General features: G+C 44.4%; 1 protein-coding gene across 6 annotated transcripts in view; it reads left to right on the top strand.

The window, feature by feature from the left end:
• UBE3C (ubiquitin protein ligase E3C) overlaps positions 1-24,250 on the top strand; it is a 114,535-nt gene that overhangs the window by 13,526 nt on the left and 76,759 nt on the right. For 2 of the 6 annotated variants that reach the window (XM_008156445.3, XM_054726578.1), the window contains exons 2-6: positions 10,039-10,092; positions 11,812-11,886; positions 12,987-13,133; positions 14,664-14,779; positions 22,132-22,289. In XM_008156445.3, the coding sequence (XP_008154667.2) occupies positions 10,039-10,092; positions 11,812-11,886; positions 12,987-13,133; positions 14,664-14,779; positions 22,132-22,289 (550 nt within the window). Of the gene's footprint in view, positions 1-10,038; positions 10,093-11,811; positions 11,887-12,986; positions 13,134-14,663; positions 14,780-22,131; positions 22,290-24,250 lie in introns of those variants that run through there. The other 4 variants (XM_054726581.1, XM_054726579.1, XM_054726580.1 and 1 more) reach the window with 4 other exon arrangements.

The raw sequence follows: 24,250 nt of genomic DNA on the forward strand, positions 1-24,250 counted from the left end.
GGTTATTTCGCTTAGCATGATGTTTTTAAAGTCTATTTTGTTGGATATGAGTATTGCTACTTCAGCTTTTTTTCCTTTTCTTTTCCATTTGCATGGAAATTCTTTTTCCATCCCTTCACTTTCATCCTGTGTGTATCTTTTGTTCTGAGGTGGGTCTCTTGTAGACAGCATATAGTTGGGTCAAGTTTTTGTATCCATTAAGCTACCCTACACCTTTTGATTGGAGCATTTAATCCATTTACATTTAGGTTATTATTGAGAGGTGCTTATTTATAGCCATTTTAATTCTGTATGGCTAGGTTTCTCTCTCTGTTTCTTCTTCTCAGCAATCCCTTACAGCAATCCCTTTAGCATTTCTTGTAATGCAGGCTTGGTGGGGGATGTACCTTTTAGCCTTTTTTTGTCTGGGAAGTTCTTAATTTGACTGTCTATTTTGAATGATAGCCTTGCTGGATATAGTAATCTTGGTCTCAGACCCTTGCTTTCCATTACCTTGAGTATTTCATGCCATTCCCTTCTGTCCTGTAGAGTTTCTGATGAGAAATCAGGTGTCAGCCTTATGGGAACTCCTTTGTAGGTAACAGTTTTCTTTTCTCTTGCTGCCTTTAAGATTCTCTCTTTGTCTTTAATTTTTGGCATTTTATTTTTTTTTTATTTTTTTTTTTTCACACATTGAAACATTTTTATTTATTTTTTTTTAAATATTTTTATTGAGGTATTATATGTGTACATATCTTACTATTACCCCCCCACCCCACACCCACACATGTCCTCCCCCCCCAGAGTTTTGCGTCCATTGTTTATGCTTATATGCATGCATACAAGTCCTTCGTTTGATTTCAAAACTCCCCCACCTATCCCAAACTTTCCCCCTGTAATTTGAAAGTCTGTTTGATGCTTTACTGTCTCTGTATCTATCTTTTTGTTCACCACTTTATAATGTTCTTTACTATCCCTAAATGAGTGAGATCATGTGGTATTGTTCTTTCATTGACTGGCTTATTTCACTTAGCATAATGTTCTCCAATTCCATCCAGGTTGCTGCAAATGATGAGAATTCCTTCTTTTTTATGGCAGCATAGTATTCCATTGTGTATATGTACCACAGTTTTCCGATCCAGTCATCTGCTGATGGGCACCTAGGCTGTTTCCAAATCTTAGCTATTGTAAATTGTGCTGCTATGAACATAGTGGTGCATATATCCTTTCTGATTGGTGTTTCTAGTTTCTTCGGATATATTACCAGGAGTGGGATTACTGGGTCAAATGGGAGTTCCATTTTCAGTTTTTTGAGGAAACTCCATACTGTTCTCCACAGTGGCTGCACCAGTCTGCATTCCCACCAGCAGTGCACGAGGGTTCCTTTTTCTCCGCATCCTCGCCAACACTTGTTGTTTGTTGATTTGTTGATGATAGCCATTCTGACAGGTGTGAGATGGTACCTCATTGTTGTTTTGATTTGCATCTCTCGGATAATAAGTGACTTTGAACATGTTTTCATGTGTCTCTTGGCCTTTCTTCTGTCTTCTTTTGAAAATATTCTGTTTAGGTCTGTTGCCCATTTTTTTATTGGATCATTTATCTTCCTCTTATTAAGTTGCATAAGCTGCCTGTAGATGTTGGAGATTAAACCTTTATCAGTGATAGCATTTGCAAATATGTTTTCCCATGCAGTGGGCTTTCTTGTTGTTTTGTTGATGGTTTCTTTTGCTGTAAAAAAGCTTTTTATTTTGATGTAGTCCCATTTGTTAATTTTCTCTTTAGCTTCCATTGCCCTAGGGGCAGTGTCAGTGAAGAAGTTCTTGTGGCATATGTCTGATATTTTGTTGCCTGTGGATTCCTCTAGTATTTTTATGGTTTCCCGTCTTATGTTTAAGTCCTGTATCCATTTTGAGTTTATTTTTGTGTATGGTGTAAGTTGGTGATCTAGTTTCATTTTTTTGCATGTATCTGTCCAGTTTTCCCAACACCATTTATTGAAGAGACTGTCTTGACTCCATTGTATGTTCTTGCCTCCTTTGTCAAATATTAATTGAGCATAGTGGTTTGGGTCGATATCTGGGTTCTCTATTCTGTTCCATTGATCAATATGTCTGTTCTTGTGCCAGTACCAGGCTGTTTTGAGAACAGTGGCTTTGTAATACAGCTTGAAATCTGGTATTGAGATCCCACCTACTTTATTCTTCTTTCTGAGGATTGCTGAGGCTAGTCGGGGTCTTTTTTTATTCCAGATGAATTTTTGGAGAGTTCTTTCTAGGTCTGTGAAATATGCTGTTGGTATTTTGATGGGGAGTGCATTGAATCTGTAGATTGCTTTGGGTAGTATGGACATTTTAATGATGTTGATTCTACCAATCCAGGAACATGGTATGTTCTTCCATCTGTTTACATCTTCCTCTATCTCTTTTTTCAGTGTCCTGTAGTTTTCTGCGTATAGGTCTTTTACCTCCTTAGTTAAGTTTATTCCTAGGTATCTTAATTTTTTTGGTGCGATGGTAAATGGGATGGCTTTTTTAGTCTCTCTTTCTGTAAGTTCATTATTGGTGTATAGAAAAGCCATAGATTTCTTGGCGTTAATTTTGTATCCCGCTACATTGCCGAATTCATTTATTAAGTCTATTAGTTTTTTGATGGAATCTTTTGGGTTTTTTATGTACAATATCATGTCATCTGCAAATAAGGACAACTTCACTTCTTCTTTTCCAATTTGGATGCCTCTTATTTCTTCTTCTTGCCTAATTGCGATAGCTAATACTTCCAGTACTATGTCAAACAGGAGTGGTGAGAGTGGGCATCCCTGTCTTGTTCCTGTTCTTAGGGGGAATGGTTTTAGTTTTTGCCCATTGAGTATGATGTTTGCTGTGGGTTTATCATAAATAGCTTTTATTATGTTGAGGTATGAGCCTTCTATTCCCACCTTGTTGAGAGTTTTTATCAAGAAAGGGTGTTGGATTTTGTCAAATGCTTTTTCTGCATCTATTGATATAACTATGTGATTTTTATCTCTCAATTTGTTTATGTGATGTATCACGTTTATTGATTTGCGGATATTGTACCATCCTTGCATTCCTGGGATAAATCCTACTTGGTCATGGTGTATGATCTTTCTGATGTACTGCTGGAGCCGATTTGCTAGAATTTTGTTGAGGATTTTGGCATCAATGTTCATGAGGGATATTGGCCTGTAATTCTCTTTCATTGAGTTGTCTTTATCTGGTTTTGGTATTAGGGTGATGCTGGCTTCATAGAAGGAGCCTGGAAGTGTTCCTTCCTCTTGAATTTTTTGGAATAGTCTGAGGAGGATAGGTTTTAGTTCTTCCTTGAAAGTTTGATAAAACTCTCCTGTGAAGCCATCTGGCCCCGGGCTTTTGTTTGCCGGAAGCTTTTTGATGACTGCTTCAATTTCTTCCATAGTTACTGGCATGTTGAGCTGTTTAGAATCTTCCTGATTGAGTTTTGGAAGGTTGTATTTTTCTAGGAATATGTCGATTTCCTCTAGGTTGTCCAGTTTGTTGGAGTAGAGTTGTTCATAGTATTTTGTAACAATCCTTTGTATTTCGTCGGGATCTGTTGTTATTTCACCTCTTTCATTTCTGATTTTGTTTATTTGGGTCCTCTCTCTTTGCTTCTTGGTGAGCCTGGCTAGAGGTCCATCAATCTTGTTTATTCTTTCAAAGAACCAGCTCTTGGTTTTGTTGATCTTTTGTATTGTTTCTTTGGTCTCTATGTCGTTTATCTCCCCTCTGATCTTTATTATTTCTTTCCTTCTGCTTACACTGGGCTTATCTTGTTGCTCTCTCTCTAACTCTTTGAGTTGTTGGGTTAGGTAATTTATTACCATTGTTTCTTGTTTTTTGCAGTAGGCTTGTAGAGCTATGAACTTCCCTCTCAGGACTGCTTTCGCTGTGTCCCATAGATTTTGGATTGTTGTGTTTTCATTGTCGTTTGTTGCCATGATGTTTTTTATTTCTTCCTTGATGTCTTTGGTAACCCAGTCATGGTTTAATAGCATGCTGTTTAGTCTCCAAGTGTTTGATTTCTTTGGGTTGTTTTTATTGTAGTTGATTTCCAGTTTTATGCCACTGTGATCTGAGAAGATACTTGATATGATTTCTATCTTCTTGAATTTGGAGAGACTTTGCCTATGTCCTAACATATGGTCTATCTTTGAAAATGACCCATGTGCACTTGAGAAGAATGTATATTCTGTGGCTTTGGGGTGAAATGTTCTGAAGATGTCGATTAATTCCATCTGTTCTAGTGAGTCATTTAGGTTTGATGTTTCTTTGCTGATTTTTTGTTTAGAGGATTTGTCCAATGGTGATAGTGGGGTATTGAAGTCTCCTACTATGATTGTATTACTGTCAATCTCTCCTTTGATATCTTCCAGGAGTTTTTTAATGTATCTTGGTGCTCCTGTATTGGGTGCATATATGTTTACCAGAGTTATTTCTTCTTGTTGGATTTCTCCCTTTAGTATTATGAAGTGGCCTTCATTATCTCTTGTTATGTCCTTCACTTTGAGATCTAATTTGTCAGATATAAGTATTGCAACCCCCGCTTTTTTTTCATTTCCATTTGCCTGGAAAACCTTTTTCCATCCCTTTACTCTCAGTCTGTATGCATCCTTTTTTTTGAGGTGGGTTTCCTGTAGACAGCAGATATCTGGGTTTTGTTTTCTTATCCAGTCTGTTACCCTGTGTCTTTTGATTGGGGCATTCAATCCATTTACATTTAAAGTTATTATTGATAGGTACTTATTTGACGCCATTTTTATTCTATACCCCTGTGTACCTTCTTTGCTTCCTATTTCTTTCTTTCTTTTTTTTTTTTTTTTACAGCAGACCCTTTAGCATTTCTTTCATTGCTGGTTTGGTGGTGATAAACTCCCTTAGTCCTTTTTTGTCTGTGAAGCTCCTGATTTCACCTTCAATTTTGATTGATAGCCTTGCTGGGTACAGTATTCTTGGATTTAGACCCTTCCTTTGCATGACTTGGTATATTTCATTCCATTCCCTTCTGGCCTGATGAGTTTCTGTTGAGAAATCAGTTGCTAGTCTGATGGGGGTTCCTTTGTATGTAACTGTCTGTCTCTCTCTGGCCGCTTGTAAGATTCTTACTTTGTCGTTGGTGTTTGCCAACTTAACTATAATGTGCCTTGGCGTCGGTCTTTTGGGGTTCATTTTGCTTGGAACTCTGTGAGCTTCTTGGATTTGTGTGGGTTTTTTCTTCCCTATATCAGGGAAGTTTTCTGTTATTATTTCTTCAAACAGGTTTTCTATTCCTTGCTCAGTTTCCTTTCCTTCTGGCACCCCTATTATCCTGATGTTGTTTTGTTTTGTATTGTCCCGAAGTTCCCTTACGCTCTCCTCAATCTTTCTAATTTTTGTTTCTAGAAGCTGTTGTAATTGGGTATTTTTTTCCATCTTGTCTTCTAGCTCACTTATGCGGTCCTCTGCTTCATCTAGTCTACTCTTAATGCTTTCTATTGAGTTCTTTACAGCAGCGATGTCATTTTTCATTTCTTCTTGGTTCTTCTTCATTTCTTCTTGGTTCTTACTCATATTGTCGAATTTGTCTTCCATCCTTTTCAGCCACTTTATGACCATTTCTCTGAATTCTTTCTCTGATAGGTTGTTTGCCTCTAAATCGTTTACTTCCTTTTCTGGTGATGCCTGCTTCTCTTTCCTGTGGGGGCTGTTTCTTTGTCTCCTCATGGTCTCTCTTCTCCGGATGTCTGGTTATATAGATTTCTCTCTCTGGCGTTGATTTAAAGGTATAAAATACACCACAACCAGGCACAACAGACAAGGCACTGAACAGAATTGTATTCACGATATTAATAACCTCCAATAAAGGTAACCACCAGAGAAAGACAAATTAGGGAATAGGAGTGGAAGAGGGAGAGTAAAAAGAAAGAACAACAACGAAAAAAAAACCAAAAAACAAAGAGTGTGAATCTGAACTTGGGAAAAGAGCAGAAAGAAAGAAAAGAAAAAGAAATAACAGAAAAGAAAAAGAAAAGAAAAAAAAAGTAAGAGAGACAAGAATGATACTAAGAGAGAAAAGGGGAACAAACTATATATATGGGGAGTAAACTCCACTAGAACAACCACTATTCCCAGCAAATTCTAGCAACACGAGCCTGGAGATTAATACAAACTGCAACAGCAGCTAATATCAAGTGAGGCAAGGGAAAGCAAAAGTAAAAAACAAACAAAAACAAAGCAAACAAAAGAACCAACCAAACCAACAAAAAGAATAATCAAAACAATCTCATAAAAAAGCATAAAAATTCAATCTAATCAACATTCAAGCAAACAACAACAAAAGGCCCGAGCGAAAAATAATTTTTTTAAGGTAGCGTAGAGAGAGGTTTGTATGGATTTGGAGCAGGGGGTTGGGAATTAGATATATAAGTAGGGTGAAGTTTTAGCAGGGAGTAAACTGAAAAAGTAGGGAAAATCTAAAGCCAGAAAGGGTTAAGATAAACTGGGGACCAAGGGGGAAAGGTTAGGAGGAGAGTGATGGCATAATGTTAGCTTTGAGATAGGGTAAAGCGATTGTAAGGGAAAGATGCAAATCAAATGTAGGACACTAATCCAAAAATAAAAGAAAGAGAAAATCAAATGACATTAAAAAAAAAAAAAAGTAAAATAATAGTAATAATAGTGCTGATTGAAAATAAAAATGTAATAATTAAAAAGGTGAAAATCGAGTGAGGAAAAAGAAAAAAAATTAGTTTCTTAAGTAAAAGATGCAAAAAATGAAAATAAAAAATATGAGAATAAAAAATTTAAAAAATTGAAAAAAGAATTGAAAATTAAAAAATAGGAAGACTAAAATGTGCAGTAGCGGCTGTCATTCACTTCCTCTATTATTCTGTTTGGTACGCCTTTTTCCCAGTCTGGGCGGTATTTCAGTTCAGCTTCATTCCAGGGCTCCTCAGTGTTGGAAGCCAGTCCTGCTTTTTAAGCCAGCCGTGTCTTAATTTCTCGTATTTATTTTTTATTACACCAGAGACAATTAGCGTTTCAGCCCCTGGGTGGCAGTGTTTCTGAATTGACTTCCGGGCCTCTCTAGCTCTTTTTTTTTTTTTTTTTTTTTCCCCTCTATGGCACTCACTACCGGTTTGTGGAGGTGTGCGCCTCAGAGCTGCCTCTCTGATGGTCACACGCAGCTCTGGTCCCCAGGTTCCGAAAAAACACCTTCCCCCTGCAGTCTTTCAGGGTTTCCACCTGGGTTTACCTCTGTATTGGGCTTAGCAATCAGAGTCGGAAAGAGCCCAAGTGTGCGGACCGTGGGTCTGTGCACCAGGCTAAGGAGCCTGCACTCCTTTGAAAATTCTTAGTCTGACCCTCCTCGTCAGATTAAAATGAGTTGCTTTCAAGAGGTCACTTCTGTTAGCAGCTCAGAAGACCCCCCTCCTCATTCACGGATCACGGCAGTTCCAACTGCCGCCGATTTTTCTAGGCACAGACCTCCCGGCTCCTGCCGGTCCTGCGGCTGCTGCGCTTCCCTCACCCAGCGCCTCCCTCACCCACCGCGGGGATTAGAAACCGCCCCTCATTTCAGGCGAAATCTGACCTTTCCGTGGTGCAGTGAAGAGTTTCTTTGAATCCGAATGTTTGCGCCGATAGGGGACCGGTGGTCTGGTGCTCCCAGCAGTTCAGTGTTTGCAGTTGTCGCGGAAAGTCAGGTTTCCACTAAAATCCTCCTTTCCTTGCAAGATGGCGAGGCGCCCGGCGAGCCCGCAGCTCCGGGAGGGGACCCAGCCCCTGTGGGTGCTGCGTGGTCAGAGGAACACTGCCCAGCACTCCCCCGCCTTCTCCTGGAGTTTAGCTGTCCCTTGGCTTGCCCACATACACTCCCTCTGCGAGCCTCTGCTGCTCTGACTCTGCGCCCCAGGAACAGACTCCAAACCCGACTCTATTCCGTCGCCATTTTTTCCTCCCCCCTTTGGCATTTTAATTATGATGTGTCTGGGTGTGGGTCTGTTTGGGTTCTTCTTGTTTGGGGTTCTATATGGCTCCCGAACTTGTGTGACTTTTTCCTTTACCAGGTTAGGGAAGTTTTCTACCATTATTTCTTCAAATACCTTCTCTACTCCTTTCTGCCTCTTCTGGCACATCTACTATTCTAATATTGTTACGTTTCACGTTGTCCAACAACTCCCTTAAGCTTTCCTCCTGTTGTTTAATTGTTTTTTCTTTTTGGTTCTCTAATTGAGTGATATTTTCAACTCTGTCTTTTAATTCACTGATTTGATCCTCAGCTTCCCCATATCTGCTGTGTATTCCTTCCAATGTGTTCTTTATTTGTGCTATGTCATTCTTTATCTCAGACTGTTCTTTTTTCATGGTTACTATATCTTTTTTTCATGCTGTTGAGCATCTTTACCATCATTACTCTGAACTCTGTTTCAGATAAATTACTTATCTCTGCTTCATTTATCTCTTCTTCTGGAGAAAGTTCTTGTCCTTTCATTTGGGGGTTGTTTCTTTGTCTCCTCATTTTGGCTGCCTGTTTGGGTTTGTGACTATGTATTAGGTAGATCCTCTACGCCTCTCAGTCTCTAGTGCAGGACAGTGTCAAATGCTGATCCTGGCTAATTAGATCAGGCAAAGACTCAAAGCCTCTAGAGACCACCTCTGTCCACAGACTCCTAGGATTCCTTCCAACTTGAAATTGCTCTCAGGCAATTGTCCTCAGGTGTGGGGAGAGTTTTTTCCAACAGGGTGGGGCACTTGCTTCTGCCTGGAGGCTAATTGTTATTTTTAGTCTTTTAAGTGGCCTCAGGGCAAGGTGTTTTCTAATAGGGTGTGTCAACTGTCTTACCCCCCAGGCAAGGCAGATGTCTGTGTGGATTAGATGTTCTCCCCTGGGTGAGGGAATGACTCAGCATAGGAAACTGGGGGTTTCTGCCTTCTGAGTTCTAACTTCCCAGTCCCCAATCCTGGCTTCTGCTCGTATAGCTCGAGTCCACTCCACTCTCCCTCTGTTGGAGCACAAGGTGGGTGGCTCCACAGGGAATTTTGTGCATTGGTCCTTTAAGAGAGTGCCTGAATTTCCAGCCGTCACTCCCTGGCAGACAGCAGCCCGCTGCTTTTCACAGCCAGATGTTATGTGGGTACCCTTCTCAGTTATGGTCCTCTCTGCTGGGGGGCTCAGCTTGGGGATTAGATCCCAGAGTTCTCAGTGGCTACCTCCACAGCTGAGATATCTCTCCGGGTCTTTAGTTGCCATCTGTGGGTGCTGACCCAGCCAGCCCTTTCTTGCCTCCACCCCTCCTACCAGTCTCTATGCTGTCTCCACTTTTGGTCCTCCAGTATCGGGGTTCTCTCCTGCCAGTTTTCCGTTGATTATTCAGGAAATTTTTCTGTATTTTAGTTGTGATTATAGTTTGTTTCTGGGAGCATGTCCGTGCAGCATCCACTTACTCTGCCACCATTTTTAATCTCCTGGTTCATATATTGACTCTCAACTGAGCCACACTGGCCAGATGGGTGGGTATTTTTATTCTACTTGAAATGTTTAATTGTCCCACTTATTATTTAGTCTTTTCTACATACCGAGTAACTTTGTTCAAAATGCAGTTTTTATTTATGATGAAAAAACATTAAAATTTTTTAATTTGATAACAAAAATTTGATTTTCCGTTGAAATTTAAGATAATTGTATACTTCTGTGCAGCTGTTAGAAATAATATAGAAAGATCCCTCGTTGACATTGCCTCATTTCCCCTGGGGGCTATACTTTGCAAAAGTAGTCATTGTCACAAGCAGGATATTGGCATTGATACAATGTACCAATCTCGTTCATATCTCCTGTTTCACTTGAACTCACTTTGTGTGTGAAGAAATCAGGTTTTGTTCTTAGAAAACTATTGAAGTACTAACTTTAATTAGATCTGTGACCTCTGAAAACCACTTAACCTCTTGTGCCTCAGATTTCTCACTAAGTCCGTTGGTTTGATTGGATGATCTTTAGAATCCTTTTTGGGTCAAAACATTCTATAATTTTTCTTTTTATGTTTAGGAAGAAAAGGCTTCTCTTTTACATCGTACTCAGGAAGAAAGAAGAAAGAGAGAGGTAAAAACAGTTTTTTAATAGTCTATAAATAAGCATTTTTTAATTCTGGGTTTTACTGTTTTATATATAGATATGTATTTGTTCAGTGTGATGGAACATATGTATATTTACATATATATATTGAGCTTTAGAAACATTCTGGATTTGTTGGATTTTACAGTAAAGCATTTATTCTGACACCAATTAGAAAAGATGGACAAAAGGGCAGTCTGTGGATTAGGCGGCATTCCTAAAAGGCATGAAGCAGTGCCACATGGGAGATGGAGTACCCAGTTTAGTGTCAGCCTGAGTTTGACTCCTGACCCTCAGTTTCTGCATCTTTAAAACAAGAGAAATTCTCACCTGGAAGGTTATTGTACAGGTGCACGTGAAGGGTCTTTCTTAGGGCTGGCACACAGCAGGCTGTCAGACGTGGTACCTGCAATGTTTTAATGATGACGAAGAATACATTATTTTGCTAGGTCACTGAAGACAGTCTTAAGTCAATAAAAATCGGAGTTTTCTGCTTTGAAACAAGGATGTGACCCTTAAAATAGGTGTTTGTATTGTCTGTCTGTATTCTTTTAATATTTAAAACAAAAACCTAAAAAAAAAGTCTCGCTATTCTGGTGGGATTGTAAAGTAGTGTAGCCATTTTGGAAAACAGTCTGCAGTTCCTCTGGTATTAATTTCACTCCTGTATTCACCCAAGAGAAATGAAAACGGTTTGTCCACGCAAAACCTTGTTCATGAATGTCCATAGTAGTATTGCTCATAGTAGCCCAAGTGGAAGCACACGTGTCCATTGGCTGATAAACTCAACGTGAGGCAGCCATACAATGGATATTGATCGGCCATAAAAAAGACTGAAAGACTGATATGTGATACAGTCTGTGTGAACCTTAAAAAACGTCATACCAGCTCTAGCTGGTTTGGCTCAGTGGAGAGTGTCAGCCCATGTACTAAAGGGTCCCAGGTTCAATTCCCATCAAGGGCACATACCTAGGTTGCAGGCTCTGTTCCGCGGCCCTGGTTAGGGAGTGTGTGGGAGGCATAGAATCCATGTGTCTCTCTTACATGGATGTTTCTCTCTCTGTCTCTTCCACGCTTCCTCTAAAAAAATAAATAACAATAAAAATTATTTTCAAACAAACAAATAAAAACACTTCATGCCAAGTGAAAAAGCCACAGCTCGACCAGTGTGGCTCAGTTGGTTAAGTATCGTCCTGGGCACCAGTTCGAATCTTGGTCAGGGCACGTGCCCAGGTTGTAGCTCAGTCCCCAGTAGGGGGTGTGCAGGAGGCACCATTGAATGATTCTCATTGATGTTTCTATCTCCCTCTCTCCCTCTTCCTTCCTCTCTCTGAAATCAATAAAAAGATATATAGTTTTTTAAAAGCCACATATTCTGTGATTCCACTATATGAAGTAGCCAGAGCAGGTAATTTCATACGGGCAGAAAATTCAAGTGGTTGCCAAGGGCATGGCAGTAGGGGAAGCAGGGCAGGGAATGAGGGTGACTGCTAATGGGTACATGGTTTTTTGGGGAGCGAGTGACGAAAGTGTTCTAAAATTAGATAGATGATTGCACAAATTTGAATATATTAAAAATTGGTGATCGTACAGTTTAAAAAGTGAATTTTGTGGTATGTGAATTATATAGCTGTAATTTTTAAGTCTTTACTAACTGTTATTTGCACTGATTCTGACTGCTTGTTCCCTCCTTCCTCCTTTATTCAGGAAGAAAGGCGAAGATTGAAAAACGCAATAATTATTCAGTCATTTATTCGAGGCTATCGAGACAGAAAACAGCAAGTAAGTGTTTATAAACGGAGAATGGTCAGAAAGGCAGTGAGTGCTTATCTGTAATAATAAAAGTGTAATATGACATTGACTGAACGACCAAACAGCAGATGACCATTCGGACAACCACACTATGACACGCACTGGTGCCAGGCCAGCCAAGGCGGGTGTGATGCGATTGGTAAGGGGACCCTGCCATCGCCCCACGATCATCCCGCAGAGGGAGGCCCAGGCCAGCGGGGTGATCGATGGGGGGCCCTGCAATTGTGGAGCCCCAACCAGGTGGGTGGGGCCTCCCTCTGCTGGGCTATCGGTGGCGGAGTCCCACAATCCATTGCCCCAAAGAGGGAGGCCCAGGCTATCTGGCAGGTGGTGCTGTAGTGGGTGGGCAGCCTCCCTCTTCGGGTGATCAGTCTGGGGGCCCCCGCGATTGATTGCCCCGCAGAGGGAGGCCCAGGCTAGCCAAGCAATTGCACTCCACGCCTGTTGCCCACAGAGGGAGGCAACCGGTGGTGGGAGGTGCGGGGGAGGGGACAGTGCTGCACAGATGGCAAGCAGTGGTGGGGGCGGGGCCAGCTGCCACCAGCCAGGGGAAGGAAAGCCCCAATAGGCTCTGATCGCCGGCCAGGCCTAGGGACCCTACCCAAAGGGTCCAAGATTGCAAGAGGGCACAGGCCGAGCTGAGGGACTTTCTCCCCCTACCCCCTGCACAAATTTCACGCACCAGGCCTCTCGTTTTAAATGACCTTGGATTCCTAGATGTGGAATCTATGTTTATGTTTTTCTGTATGCCTGTGTCGTGAAAGTTAATGTTGATAATAGTATTTCCCCTAGTAACTAGTTTTTTACTAGTTTAGATTTACCTAAAGATCTATAGGTAGGTGAGGCTTTTTAAAATAGTAAAATACAAACATGCCCAACCACAGGTAAAGATCTAAAGAGGAAGTGGTGGAAGACTGTCTTAGTGGGCGTTAGACTGTCTTAGAAGGGTCTGCCATTCCGTTCCAGGTGTTTGGGTTTTATTTCACCTGATACCCATAACTCCACGGCAACGGCATGGTCATTGCCCGTTTCCCCGTCCTGTGTGCTGACCGTGCACTGTTCTGTTTCAGTACGCCATTCAAAGAAGTGCATTTGACCGCTGTGCTAACTCACCCCAGGCTGGGGGCACGCTTTCCATTGCCAGTGGTCCCAACCTGACCATTTTGGTGAGGCAGCTTCTGTTTTTTTACAAACAGAACGAAGACTCAAAACGTTTGGTGAGTGTTAACTGTGTTTTCAGTAATCTGGTTTTATATAATCTCCAGTTTTCTAAAATGTCGTCAGATAACCCTCCACTGTCTCATCTTCGTGAACATTTCCTCAGTGAGAATAGATTGTCTTTGTGGTGGTGTTTTACCTCTTAAAGATTGATGTAAATTTTCAATATGGAAAATTTCAAATATAAGAAAAAGTAGAATAGTGTGTGGAGCCATCCACCACATACCCATGGCTGTCATTGACACCTGGTTTCACACAGAACCCTCCACACCTGTGCCTTTGATCACTGTGAAGGGAATCGTGAATATCATAGCCTGTTATCTGTAAGTTCTTTAGTCTAAATCCCAAATTATAGGGTCTCTTTCTTAAAACATCCAAAATGTAGTCGGATAACTGGACCACTTAAATTGTCTAGGCATCTGCTGTTCTCATTGATGAGGAGCAGTATGAGTTAATGGTGGGAGTATATAGGGATTCACAGTGAACAGTCGGTGCAGAGGACAAAGGCATACCGTCCTGCTTGGCCGGTGTTCGGCTGCAGGTCCCAGCACTGCTTCCTGAGCGAGCTGGGAGAAGAACGTGCCATAAACTAGAGCCGGTCTAGGGGGCAGTGCTAGTGGCTCCCCCGTCCCCCGCTCTGGACTTCCTGTGTGCCGGCCCTTCCAGGCGTCTCTCTGAAGTTCAGAGGAAGCAGCATCAGGAAAGTACCACAGCAGGTCGTCCTGGTTCCCTGTACTCTGGTCTCGTAGAGGGAAGATCTCCATGAGCTGGCAGGCGGTGCCAGGGGCTGTCAGCCAGTTGTCTCTAAGCACCCTTCCCTTAGGAATTGCTCCTGCCGCCTCCAGGTACAAAGCCTGGTTGCTCTCCCGGGGGTTCCCCAGGTGCAGCAGGCACAACCAGAGAGCTGGGCGGGGGACGCGCATGCTGACTTTTTCCTCCGCTGCATTGAAGTACAACTGACAAAAGTGTGGGATCTTTAAAGTGTACACCGTGATGATTCTGCGTACATAAACACTGGAAGGTTCCTGCCACCTAGTTGAGGAACAACACATCCATCACCTCAGCATTCCACACCTGAGCACCTGCTGGGAGCAGTGGGCCCGAGTGCCTTTCCGCCAGAGCTGCGTGGAGCACCCGGCAGGACAGGGTGCTGGGGACACAGGAAGGGCAGGGGAACGTGCCCGGTATGACTCGTCTCATCATTGGGTTCTCCTGTATTTTTATTATGGATTGCTCATTTTTCAAATGAACTGTATCTGTTTCAGATTTACATGAGTTTTAAGTGTTCTTTGTTTTAGTAATAAATGTAGTAATTTAGCTTACTGCCCGAGTGCCATTTTAAGGGACAATCGACAGTGTGTTTGTACTGCTCAATAAAACCTGACCCGGAGGAGTCACTTCTCACCATGCCTGATCGATTAGTGTTGGTTACATGTCTGTTTACCAGCTGAGGGGATCTGAAATGTTGGTGGTTGTAACAACTAGCTCTGTGGATTGAGAGTTGTAATCTCTGTGTTTTGCTGTTCCAGATATGGATGTACCAGAACCTAATTAAGCACAGCTCTCTGTTTGTCCAGCAGTTGGATGGATCCGACAGACTTACATGCTTATTTCAGATAAAGAGGTTGATGAGCCTCTGTTGCAGGTAAATCTCATCATCGTCGGCAGCGTGTGTAAATGTGCTGATCACTTTGAATGTCTGGACGGGTACCTGCAACAGTGGGGTTTTGTCGTTTGCCTTTGATACTACAGGGTGTTCTGTGTGTCATAATTTTTAATCCTGGTGAACGTGGCCTGTGGACATTAAAATGTGGTCTAAGTGCCATCCGGGGGATGTCTTCTTTCACGGGTGCCCTGGGTAACCATGTGGCCCAGCCGAGGCTTGGTGTCAGAAACAGCCAGAGCACTGCTACTCTGAGCCCATACATTGTTCTGATTCTGTCAACTACACCAGCTGTAGGGGCAGGTTCCTTCTCCAACCCTGCCCATTGCACTGTCTGGTCTGAGCCCCTCTGCCAGGGACTGGACCTCTTGGATGCCAGATCTTAGATGGAGAAGCCATGAGAAGTTGTGGGTGTATATAAGGAAGCCTTTATTATGGAAGCCAGTGGCCATATAGCCATCTGACAACACAGTCCTTCACAGCAATCCCATACAGGTAGCCACACACCTGCTGGTGAACAAATACAAAGATCCCACAAAGGCAGCCTTTTTGGCCTCTGTACCCACAGCTGTTATCTGATCAACTGCACGCTGCCCTTAGATGCGCTGCCTCACATTATAGTGCACCTGAGCTCTCTGGCCACAGTAGCCTCTCCTGCCTCTCCCAGCCTCTCTCTCCTCTCTAGCAAACTAGCTTTACATGGTAGCCATATCTGAGCTCTCTGTGAGCTCTTAGCCTTTCATCCTAGCAGTACCAGCTCTCAGCTTTGTCTGCCTCATTTGTGCTCTGTAGCCTTAGTAATATCCTACCTAATAATAGAGTAATATGCAAATTGACCATACCTTCGCTATGCCCACGATTGGCCAGGAGGCGCTGGGGGCGGGACTCGGGGTGGCCGATTGGGCTGGCGGGATGCTGAACTCGTGTTGCCAGTAGCGGCGCGAGCTCAGCGTCTGCACCATGGCTGTGCTGTGGCACAGAAGGGGCCTCTGGGGCAGCGAGCCCACATCCCGCCGCCGACCATCAAAAGCAGGGAGCTGGGTGTCCGCTCTGGCACCAGCGGACAGACACCCAACTCCCCCGCTTTCGCTTTCGATCGCAGGGGGGCTGGGTGTCTGTCCACTCTGGCACCAGGCCAAAAGCCTCCACCGGAGGATTTTGAAAGGCCTGGTGCACCAGCAGACAGACACCCAGCTCCCCTGCAATCGAAAGCGGGGAGCTGTGTGTCCGCTCCGGCACCAGCGGACCCCCTGCCATCAAAAGCGGGGAGCAGGCTGTCAGCAGTGTCCGCGGAGCGTGCTAGGCTTTGTGGGGCAGTGGATATGGCCTGGATGGCAGGTTAGGCCTAGGGGACCCTACACGTGCATGATTAAATCATGCACTGGGCCTCTAGTCTGTATATAAAAGGCTAATATGCTAAGTGTCCGTCCGACTGGTCACTATGATGTGCACTGACCACTAGGGGGCAGATGCTCAATGCATGAGCTGCCGTGACGCACACAGAGAAATGACACCATGGACCTGGCACCCACAAAGCAACACTCAGCTTCCCCCAAGTGGGGCACAGGTCCCACCACTACCCCGGAGCATCAGCCTACCAAATCACAGCCAACACTGCCCAGACTCATGGCGCAAAATGCGGCCCAGAGTCCAGCCCAGAAACAGTCATTGTGGGTACCAGGTAATGACGTCACGTAGCAACACCCAGCTTCCTCTCCCTAGCAACAGGCCATCCTATATAATAAAGAGGTAATATGCAAATTGACCATCACTCCAACACAAGATGGCCACCCCCATGTGGACACAAGATGGCTGCCACAAGATGGCCAACAGAAGAGGGCAGTTGGGAGGGACCAGGCCTGTAAGGGAGGACAGTTGGGGGCAACCAGGCCTGCAGGGGAGGGCAGTTGGGGGTGACCAGGCTGGCAGGGGAGTGCAGTTAGGGGTGACCAGGCTGGCAGGGGAGGGCAGTTAGGGGCAATTGGGCTGGCAGGGGAGCAGTTAGGTATCGATCAGGCTGGCAGGGAAGTGATTAGGGGGTGATCAGGCTGGCAGGCAGAAGCAGTTAGGGGCAATCAGGCAGGCAGGCGAGCAGTTGGGAGCCAGCAGTCCTGGATTGTGAGAGGGACGTCCGACTGCCCGTTTAGGCCCAATCCCGGTGGGCAGGTGGACATCCCTTGAGGGGTCCCAGATTGGAGAGGGTGCAGGCTGGGCTGAGGGACACAACCCCTTCCCCTCCCACCCCCCCGTGCACAAATTTCATGCACTGGGCCTCTAGTTTAACAATAAACAGCACCTAGCTATGACTAGCCTCCTTGCAGTTTCTTCAGCTCCGAAGCACAACTTGCTTTATAGCCAGGTGCAAACATTTCACACTTTAACCAAATGTCTGTGAAGCATTTTCCCATGTCTCATCTCATTTGATCCTCACAGAAGTCCTGGAGTAGGTAGATAGGAGACTCAGTGGAATCCTGTTTTCTTTTAATTAGCTGGAAAATGAAGATTTAGAACGTTTAGAAACCTGACCTGACTAAAAAGAAGAAATGGTGGACCTTGAAAATGACTGCGCAGAATATAGTCAAACACTGCTGCAGTTAAATATTTTACTCTTTGTTCTCCCTACATGATCTACAATAATAATCTGCTTCATGTTGATATTTACTGCTGTCTTGCTGACAGTTACCTGAAAGAGAAGTTGGAGTGCTTCACTTGGCTGGAAAAAGCTTCATCAGAAAGCAGGTCTACTTAAGCAAGTTTATTCTATATCTATAAAAGGCTAAGTTGACTCGTTCATGCACCATACATATAAAGCTCTCACTGGCGCCAATCGCACATGTGTGTTTCGATCTGTCATTGTCGATTGTGAATTTGGTTGATACTTCTGTTTAGAGAAAGGGTGAATAGTGATATTAAAATATTTCTTCTGATTAATTTCCTTTCAATGTGCAGGAATCCATGCACCGGGCCACTAGTACTTTAATATTACTTAGACAAAAGAGGCCTCATTCCAGTAGTTACATCAATCATTTGGGTTATAGCAGGGCACAGTGTACCGTGAGATTGCTGTGGCCTTGTGCCTGCATATGGTATCTTAGTCTTGAACATTCTCATTCAGATTCCCATGTTCTGAGTGGCCTTGGCCATTCAGCGTACTATCAACAAGGCCTTGAGTATCTGGCGTCTGGCATTGTTCCCACACCTGGTTACTAGGGAATGGGTTGGCCAATAGCGAAGCCTCCTGCGGTGAGAACAGTTCTGCTCTCCCAGGCCCTCTGCCTTTGAAGCCAGCCTTTCGCCAGGCTCTCAGTGTGACTTATGCATGAACCTGAAGTATGCCGTTTCCATGACTTGCTTGGATTGAGTCTACAAAATCACATGTTTAAGTGATGTGAACTGTTAGTACCTAAGTGAAAGAGCAAGTTAGTATCTTTGCCATCTTTATACAATTGCTGTGTCTGCAGTAGCAGAAGTTTCAAATGATTCTGAGCCTGGATACAATTTCAGTTAATTTTCTAGAGGCTGCATTAGAAAAGCTTGTTCAGGATTCCTCTCAGAACTAGGCCTTATTAACATACTTTCCCAAAATATTTAGCTGGTGCAAAAAGTAGAGAACCTGATAGAAGAGAGAGAACCCAGAGGACCACAAATCCCAACAATTTCCATTTTTTTCCTAACGCCTTGTGTTTTTTTGAAAACTTTTACTTTGAAAAATACATTATATGCACCATACTCTAGAGCAGCGATTTTCAACCGGTGTGCCACAAGCAGTTTGAAAATATGCCATACCTGACTGAACCCAGACCCTTCAGTCCACGGGCCAACACTCCAACCACGAGGCAAACCAGCCAGGGCCTCACATGCTTTTGAAAGAATCATTTAGCAAGTAATTTTAATAGGTGATGTATCAAAACTAAATTCTCCTTTTTCCCAACTTTTTGTTTTGAAAAATTTCTAACACCACAGTAGTTGAAAGAATCTTATATAATAAAACCCTAATATACAGATTTACCGAACGGCGGAAGGACCAGTTGCTATGACCCGCACTGACCACCGGGAGGCAGACGCTTAACGCAGGAGCTGCCCCCGGGGGTCAGTGTACTACAGGGGAGCGCCGCTCAGCTAGAAGCCGGGCTCACGACTGGCAAGTGCAGCAGCAGTAGCGGGAAGCTCTCCCACCTCCGCAGCAACGCTAAGGGGTCCCGGACTGGGAGAGGGCACAAGCCGGGCTGAGAGCCCCCCCAACCCCCTCCCCCCCCACACCCAGTGCACAAATGTCATGCACCTGGCCTCTGATATCTTTATATCCTCCTCCTAGACTCACAAGTTAACATTTTGCCACATTTGCATAAGTGTGTTGTTTTTCCAAAGCATTTGAAAGCACATTGCAGATGGCATGGTACCTCACCCAGATCACCTATATCTCCTAAAAGTAACACGTTCTTGCTGTAACCATAATGCTATTCTCACATCTGTGGTAACTCATAGTAATTCTCTGATGTCCCGTAACACAGTCCACATTCATGTTTCCTTGGGTATCTCAAAAATACCTCTGTTTGTTCCCATGGTCCTAGGGCCATTCCATCAGCCCCTCTCCTGTGTCCTGCAACTGCAGTCTGGTCCAGGGCCGGGCTCTCACCCTGTCCCATGCACTTCTGGGCTGGGCCGTCTCTGTGGTGCCTTGTCGGATTATGAGCAACTTTCCACCTGGTATCCACTGCCCAGTAGATGGCAGGGGCACCCCTCAACCAAGCTTGTCTCAGACACTGCCAGGTGGCGCCCCGGTCAGAGCCAATGCTGTATTCAGTGTGAACGGTTAACCGGTGTCATGGCAGGTGGTGTGTGTCCTAGTGGCCACACTGGAGACACCTGGTGAGACTCCGGGGATCGATGCGGCTGCCGAGGGAGAAGCGGCTCTCCTGTCCAGTGGAGCCCCGGGTGGGGAGTGGCCTCACGTCAGCACCACCGCTCACCCCGTGGGTTTGGCATTTGGTGATGCTCTGTACCTGAATCCGTCGTAACGTTCGTGGTGGATAAAATGCCGGTGGTTTTTTCTCACTTAGTTCCATCAGGGATTGTTGGTTGGCATTATTTGTGCCTCTCCCCTTTAGTCTCAATAAGGCCTCCTGTACTTTAAAAACACAGGAGTGATAGTCAGCTATTCCTTGTGATGGTCATGTGAGGTAGAGGGAGCCCAGTGAGGAGCGCCTGTGTCCTTCGACACGCCCCAGGCGTGTTTTGAGTGTCTCTGTTTTCTGTGGCCACAGTGTCCTAGGCTCAACTTGTCCTTCCCAGGGAAGCCTGGGCCGGGGCTGTTGCCTCTGCGGAACCATGAAGCTCTAACAAGAGGAAATCAGAAGGCACTGTGCTAGCAGTTTATTCCAGGTGCGTGATGTTAACAGCCAGCAGTTCCACCGGCCGCGCGGACATTGGATTTCAGTGCTCTGGAAGTTCCAGAGAAAGGGTGTGGCTTGCTTCTGCTCTGAAGGTCTCCCCACCTGCAGGAGTTTCAGCTAACTTCGTAAGAGCTAGAAAAGTAGAGTTTTGTGTTTGAAAGAGGATGTGTATAAGATAATGAAGGAATGGATAGCATGGAAGCTGATGCTGTGTAACTTTAGGATAAGTGGGACTTGGGGCGGTGCCGTGTCGGGGAGCCAGCCTGATGGGCGTCACTGGGTCTCATTGTCCTTGCTCATAAACGGGTGTTGGGTAAGACGGGTCCGTCCAGGTCCAATAGTTAGTTCTCTGCTGGCTGGTGGGACTGGTGGCTAACCCTCTAAGGCAGTGGTCTCTGGTCACCTCAGTCCTCAAGTGTCCTTTTCCTCTCCGTGAACATTGCCTGTTGCAGGTGTTGCCACGGGAGGTAGCATCTCTGCACCTCTCGGGACAGGGTTGCTGCTGTCATCCAGCACAGCTCTTGGAGTATACGTTGTCTGGGTGCGCTCTGTGGAACACTGACGGTGTAAATACCCGGTACCTACAAGTTGATTTTGAAAGTAAAGGTAATTTGCCCAGCTGGTGTGGCTCAGTGTTGACTTGTGAACCAGGAGGTCACAGTTCGATTCCAGTCAAAGTGTATGTCCGGTTTGTGGGCTCGATCCCCAGTGGGGACATGGAGGAGGCGGCCAATTGGTGATTCTCTCTCATCACTGATGTTTCTCTCTCCCTCTCCTTTCCTCTCTGAAATCAATAAAAATATATTTAAAAAAAGAAAGTAAAGATAATTTTTAGAAGCTAGTGAATGTTGACATTACTTGCATCTCTTCGGGCCTCCATTAGGCACAACCTTTGGGTTGGCTTCGAGTGTCTTCATTTATTATGGAACTTCATGGTCCCTGCTGCACGCTGGGCCCAGTCCGCAGCGCAGGGCTTGACAGGCAGAGGAGGGCGATGCTCTCCTGGAGCTGGAGCCCATGGCGGAGACTGAGCAACATCAATAAGTAAAACAGGAGTGTCTGTACAGACAAGGTGAACGCTCACTGATGAGAGGTGTTGAGGAAAAGGGAGGGTTGGTGAACACTGAGGAGTTCTGCAGAGGGAGCAGAGCCCTGGAATCACACTTGGGGAGGCTTGTCCTTGCGTGTTCACAGCAGCTTCATGTACAGCAGCAAGAGGCTGGATGGCCCCGGTGCCCGCCAGCACGTGAGCAGGTGCCACAGGTGGTGATCTGTGCAGTGGGCACTCGCCAGAAGGTGGTCCAAGTTTTTGACACATGAAATGAATCTCAGAAAGAACCTAGACATCCACTGTACGGTTCCTTCTACAAAATAGTAGAAAATGCGCACTAATCTCTATCGACAGGCAAAGATGGTTGGGATGGGAGTTAGAGGAAGGGGTTGACGGGAGGGGTCACAAGTAACCTTGGGCGAATTATGTAACATCTAAGTCTTCCCTTCTGCCTATAATTTTCATGTAATTCTCTTTAGTCAAAATAATAGATGACTTAGGGCCAGAAATATATGTTAACTTTTCTGCAGAGAGGACATTGGACGTCTTTGAAGGAGATAACAGGCCCTCGCTGCGATGCACTAGCTGCAGTCCATGGACCACGCTGCGTTTGTGGTCCGCGCTCTTTCCCGCCTGCCTCTGAGTGGTTGCGCACTTTTCATCTCTATAGGCCGAGTGCCAACATGCTGTTTGGCACGTAATAAGGACTCAAAAAAGTGTGAATGACAGAAAATTTGCTTATTTTCCTGTCTGTCCGAGTCGGCCCCTTCCAAAGACGTTCCCGGAGAGCAGAGTGGCTCAAGCACCAACCTTAGTGAACGGTAGTGAGCGAGGAAACGGCGACGTGCACCATCCAATAAGTATGCAAATCCCTTTTTTCCTTTTCACAGGTTATTGCAAAACTGTAATGATGACAGTTTGAATGTTGCGCTTCCAATGAGAATGCTTGAGGTGTTTTCATCCGAGAAGACTTACTTACCTGTTTTACAAGATGCTAGCTACGTGGGGTCAGTAATTGAGCAAGTTTTGCACTACATGATTCAGAATGGTAAGTGCCGGGCGAGTCCGAGCTGGCCCAGCTGGGGCTGGCCTGGGTGAGGGGAGCGCACTTGCTTTGAGCGTCGCCTGGGACGTGGCGCAGAGCAGTGTGCACGTTGAGGGAGCATGTGCTCATGGTCGCACACCCCGACATCTGCCCTTGTCTCCACCCAGCCTAGCATTTGGAAATGTGTTCAGTCTCTTCCCTTGCGTTTTCCCATCGCTTGTAAATGAAGCGAGTTAGTGTGCTTCTGCTGCCAGCTGTCCTCCGGGGCACGCTGTCTGCGGTGCAGTGGCCAGCCCTCCATGGCCGTGCAGCACTGGGACGGGCAGATCTGCCCGCGGGACTGTCCCACTGAGACACGGTCTGGAGGCACCACCTTACATCACAGAGGAGAGGAAGACACAGTGTCTTTGATTTTCTTCCCAGCCTGCTGGGACAGCTTTGTGCACTGACGCTCTGAAGAGGATGGCACTGGGGACACATCAGTGACATCGTCTGGAGAAAAACTATGAAATGCATATGATTTTACAAGTTTTATGATGAATTAAACAGTATTAACTCTTTGCACTCGCTTGCTTTTTTTCTCGATTCTTTTATTCTACTCGGGATTTAATTTTTTAAATACCCCAGATTTTACAAAGCGCAGCAGTAGAATAAGAAACTGGAGTTTCTTTTCATACAAACTTACTTATTTGGTTTTTTTTTATTTCAAATTATTGATACATTCAATAACCGTCACACTCGACATCCGAGTGCAAAAGGTTAAGTAAGACAATTTAAAAATCTGATTCCCAGTGTTTCCACAGGTAGAAAGTCACATACTTCAGGACTTGGACTCCAGAGTGTTAGTTAGCATAGTGGTCGGCAAACCGAGGCTCGCGAGCCACATGCTGCTCTTTGGCCCCTTGAGTGCTGCTCTTCCACAAAATACCACGTGCGGGCGCGCACGTACAGTGCGATTGAAACTTCGTGGCCCACGCGCAGAAGTCGGTTTTCGGCTCTCAAAAGAAATTTCAGTCGTTGTATTGTTGATATTTGGCTCTGTTGACTAATGAGTTTGCCGACCACTGAGTTAGCATTAACCCTTTGCACTCGCTTGCTTTTTTCTCGACTCCTTTATTCTAATGCTAACCGTGTCGAGTCACACTCGACATCCGAGTGCAAAAGGTTAAAAGTATGTATTTTAAGTTCTGGAAAGCAGTACTTGCTGATAAAGCATAAGTAAGTTTGCTTTTGTTTTCTTGAAGTGATGGACTAATCTAGATTAAATCTAGCTAATTTAATCCTCATGTTAAAACTGAAAATTAATTTAAAATCTTATACACCTCAACCTTACTGTTTGGCTTAGGTTTTTTTGTTTTTGTTTTTAAAAAGAAACTCTTCTTAGTTTGCTATAAGATTAAGGAATTAGTTAAAAAGTTAATTAAAATTGATGGACTTTGATCTTTTAAAAAACGAGTTAATGATAATCAGAAATGGTCCATTGTTTTTATTGGTGTATCAAGTATATTGATTTAAGACTAAGCATTCAATTAGAATTTTTATTTTTCTTGTTTTCTGAAAGTATAGTGAAAACTAAAATACGCATTAGTTTGAAATGTGTCTAGAAATGGGAAATGCTTCAAAATCGGGCACTGAAGCTGCTGCTTCTAGCATCTTGGTGCCGTAGCCTTTCTGCAGCTGTTTTGGTAAATTCCTTCCTGACATTAGTCTGTGAAACCTTGACAGGCTGTTTGTTATAGTTCATACTGTTACACGCCTGTGCTGTGACTGCACGTGATGCTTTTTAATTGCCACAGTGGAACCTGACACTGGTCGCACTCCAGTGAATCTGCTGCATGCACACGTGTTCACGTGCGTGTTCATGTTGTGACACTCACAAATGTGACCTGACATATACATAAATATATATTTAATTCTTACTGTGTTTATATCTTTTTAGTTTTATAGCAAAAGATCTTTCAAAG

Source organism: Eptesicus fuscus, chromosome 14, assembly GCF_027574615.1.
Source record: "Eptesicus fuscus isolate TK198812 chromosome 14, DD_ASM_mEF_20220401, whole genome shotgun sequence".
Taxonomy (NCBI): Eukaryota; Metazoa; Chordata; class Mammalia; order Chiroptera; family Vespertilionidae; genus Eptesicus; species Eptesicus fuscus.